At 38.2% G+C, this 4,254-nt stretch overlaps 1 protein-coding gene across 1 annotated transcript; it reads left to right on the plus strand.

Annotated features, from left to right (window-relative positions):
• The first annotated feature begins 1,042 nt into the window (after positions 1-1,042).
• Positions 1,043-4,254, plus strand: LOC123995761 (4-galactosyl-N-acetylglucosaminide 3-alpha-L-fucosyltransferase 9-like). Its single transcript, XM_046299433.1, has 2 exons — positions 1,043-1,142; positions 1,605-4,254. Exon 2 carries the CDS (start codon positions 1,612-1,614, stop codon positions 2,722-2,724), a length of 1,113 nt encoding a protein of 370 aa, XP_046155389.1. The 5' UTR covers positions 1,043-1,142; positions 1,605-1,611; the 3' UTR covers positions 2,725-4,254.

A 4,254-nucleotide genomic window follows, 5' to 3' on the forward strand; every position in this document is an offset into this window, starting at 1 on the left:
AGACAGGAATGTCAGTGTTCTGTCATGGCCAGCGAAGAGCCTGGATCTCAAACCCATTGGCTCGGAGGGTGAGGGCTAGGGCCATTCCCCCCCAGAAATGTCCAGGAACTTGCAGGTGCCTTGGTGGAAGAGTGGGGTAACATCTCACAGCAAGAAATGGCAAATCCAGTGCAGTCCATGAGGAGGATATGTACTGCAGTACTTCATGCAGCTGGTGGCCACACCAGATACTGACTGTTACTTTTGATTTAACCCCCCTTTGTTCAGAGACACATTATTTTTCTGTTAGTTACGTCTGTGGAACTTGTTCAGTTTGTTTCAGTTGTTGAATCTTATGTTCGTAAAAATATTTACACATGTTAAGTTAAATCTCGTCTTAAACCCCAAACAGCAAGAAATGCACAAGCACGGAGTATAGTAATGAGAATATTGTACAGTAAGAAGGCAACCTCATTAGAACAACACTTATATATATTATGATTATGCCCCCATAATCATTCTATTAACTTAGATTATCTTAAATTCACCAATGCGAAATAATAACACTTTTGAAAACTATAGTTAAGAAATGTTAATTCTGGCAGAGGCGGGATTTGAACAGGGTACCTTCGGGTTCAATCTTCCGGTTCAAATACAGGAAACAAACAACGTTTTCATTATTTTTCACCTTATGGTAATAAATAATGAATAATAAACACATTATGAAGAAGAACCCTTAACCTTTCCCTTTTTATTACTTTCTCTCAAATGTTTTCCTTCTTTTCTTTCAACATTCTTTTCCCCTTCTTCCTTCCTTCTCCTCCCTTCTCCCCTTAACATACTATTCGTTCCCCAGCTTCGAGTTGGCAAGGCTACATGGTAACACCTAATTGCTGTTACCCAGATCCCCCTTGCATACTGGTTTTAAACCTCAATGGCATTTTCCTGGTTGTGTGAAGGTTTCATAAAATGTTTTATTATGAGGATGATTAAGTTCCAAGAAATGTAAAGCTCTGAAAGGATCAACCTCTAGTTGTCTGGCAGGTTCTTTTGGATTTCCCATGATGACAGTTGTGCCACACCTTGTCACTAGTCTGGTTGAAATCTAGTGCATAGATTTACATGGATGGCAAACCCTAACACTAACAAGAGGCCTCTAAATGGTAAGGAATGGTTCATTTTCTTTCTCAAAACTTTCTCAAACCTGATCTTGATTTAAAGATGTTCTATAAACTTAACATGCTCTGTTCAAATGTTTAGCGTTGTTTAGGAGAATGCAGGCATACACCTTTATGCAGTCTAACCTGTCCTCGGGATAATGTTACCTAACTTGAGTACACTGATAGAAACCTTCAGAAAAACTGCATGACTCACCATACACTGATTATGAGTGAATTTGAGTCAGATGGAAGAGAGAAAATAGGCATTTTAACTTCATAGATTTAGCCGGTGGTAACTTGTGGAATAGACACAGGCTGAAATGCGGTTTGAACCAATCAGCATTAAGGATTAGAACCACCTGTTGTATAATGTAGAAACTCATTCTGATGTCATAGTCAATTTTCACATTGTTCCTTTTTATATACTTGTAACGTCTAAAATGTAGGTGTGTTTCTTTCTTAAAGGACAAACATGTCATCAACAACTTCCAACCGAAGACATCATCTAACTCTGATAGCTGCTCTTGGGGTTTTGTGTTCAGTGGTACTATTTTTTGTTTACTTTCAACCCTCATCTACTGCATGTCCATCTCGATTAGATGATTTGCCATTTTTGGCAAAGGGAGATGTTTCCTCATCTCCCAAAAAGCCCTTGGAAAAGCCGCTTGTGTTGCTCTGGTTCTGGCCACTGGGTGTGAGATGGAATTTTGAAATCTGCAAAACCCATTTCAACATCGATAGCTGTGTTCTGTCAGATGACAGATCCCTTTATGACAAAGCAGAGGGAGTGGTGGTTTTTCACAAAGGCATCAGCTGGGACCTGAAAAACCTGCCTCAGTCTCCTCGTCCACATTTTCAGAAATGGATCTGGTTTCATGTGGAATCACCAACAAATACCGCCAGAATACCAGGTCTGGAAAATCTATTTAACCTCACTTTGAGCTACAGACGAGATGCTGACATCACAGTGCGAAATGAATTGACAACCGTGAAGACTGAAAAGGACAGTGAGTTTGTGCTGCCCAAGAAGGATAAATTGGTTTGTTGGATTGTGAGCAACAACAATCCTTCAACTGGGACAGGAACCAGAGCAAAGTACTATCAAGAGTTGGTCAAACACATCAAGATACATGTTTATGGTTCTGCTTTTACAGGGAGTCGTTTGAAGTATGAGGAGTATTACTCAACCCTTGCTAGCTGTAAATTCTACCTTTCATTTGAGAATTCAATCCACAGAGACTACATCACAGAAAAGGTGAACGGACCACTTGTAGCAGGAACCGTACCAGTAGTCATGGGCACAACCAGAGAGAACTATGAACAGTTTTTCCCAGCTGGTTCTTTCATTCATGTAAATGACTTTACTAATGCAAAGGCACTGGCTGACTTCCTTCTTCAATTGGACAAGAATGATGAGATGTATATAAGTTACTTCACCTGGAGGAGGTACCTTAATGCCAAACCCCACCTCCTGACAATGCAGGAAGAGTTTATTCAACCTGTTTGTTTAGCCTGTGAATACATGGCAAGAGACAAAGGATATTACAATGTTGTCCACAACCTTTATGAATGGTACTTTGGATGAGGGAAAATATCATTTTACCTTAGCTACGTAAACGGAATACAATTTTAAAAGTGTCTTCGGATTTGGGGATATTTTGTTTCAAAACTTTATCAATTTAAAGGATGGGCATTCAAGGTTTTGGGGTAGATTAAAATAAATAAATTATTAAATGCTTTGGAAGCAGAAAACACTGTAAACCCAAATGTGCTGTCATTACTCAAAACTTTTAAGGAACCCATTGCACTTAAATAAAACCTTTTACTGCAGTGGGCTAAATCAGCTGGTCAGAGTTATTCTTGGTAGTCTTAAACAAATCTACTTTGAAACCAAACTATACACCTCACACACATGGTTATGGGCTTAAAAAAGAAGAAACCTGTTCCATGTCAGATATAGAGTTGAAATGTATTACATTTTCACCTTGAATGTCAATATTACATTTTATATTCATCACAGAAGACTGAACTATAAGGAAATGGTTTGACATAGAAACACCAGATTTTAGTCTGTTTAAAATAAAAAAAACTTTATTATTTATGAAAAAGTATAACATTCCACCCATGAGGTCAAAGACGGCACTTTTGGTAACTGATTGCAGGAAAGGGCTACTATGTCTGAATACAATTACTTAAAGTGATTTTGTAGTCATTACTCACACCGACCCTATAGGGCAGGGGTGTCAAACTCATTCCAGGGAGGGCCATGTTTTGGGGGTTTTCCTTTCAATGATGACTTAGACACCCAGATGATAGGAGTTTCTTACTAATTAGTGACCTTAATTCATCAATCAAGTGCAAGGGTGGAGCAGAAACCCACAGATACTCTGTCCTCCATGGAATTAGTTTGACACGTGTTGTAGAGGGTCCAGATTTGAGTTGTATCATTTTTATTGCCATTTGTATGACATGTGAGTAATGCCTCCAATATAATTTCCCAGTGTGCCTAGTCTTTGAGTGAATTGCAGAGTTACTGTACCACCCATGCCTGTATTTGTTCGTGACAGAGACATGGTTGTTGAATTCACTCATTTTTAGTTGTGTGTGTGGCCTTCACTAAGTGAGTTCCTAGGCAAATGTTGTCTTTATAGTTCAACTCTTAATGATAAAACATTACAGATCCAGTTAGGCCTTATTTTGAGGTCTAGTGAAATTCCAGTAACTTTACCACATTTAAAAAAAATCCTGGTTGAAGGATTTCCAGGAATCTTCCAACTGGGATTCCTGAAAAACCTGGGAAATGTAAATCATTTTGCAACCTCTCCTGCAAGTCACATTGTGCTGGCTTGCAAAGTGACATATAACTCCTATTGGAATCCAGACAGAGTTAGGATATCTATTAACCATGTAAATTGGAACCCATTTCAGTAATGAGTGCAAAAAAATCTAACTAAATGATTGGATTCGTTTAGAAAAATGTATGTTATTTATGTGTAGCATAAATGTGTAGCATAGCATTAATCCATCAATGACTCAATGTACATGCAAAAACACTTGTTTTAGTTTTGAGTTTGTGCTACATAACCATTTTAATAAATAAATAACTTTTCATTGA

Source organism: Oncorhynchus gorbuscha, linkage group LG14 (assembly GCF_021184085.1).
Source record: "Oncorhynchus gorbuscha isolate QuinsamMale2020 ecotype Even-year linkage group LG14, OgorEven_v1.0, whole genome shotgun sequence".
Lineage (NCBI taxonomy): Eukaryota > Metazoa > Chordata > Actinopteri > Salmoniformes > Salmonidae > Oncorhynchus > Oncorhynchus gorbuscha.

Excerpts from the sequence above, each read along its gene's own strand:
- LOC123995761 (XM_046299433.1), top strand. The coding sequence starts at position 1,612 with ATGTCATCAACAACTTCCAACCGAAGACATCATCTAACTCTGATAGCT.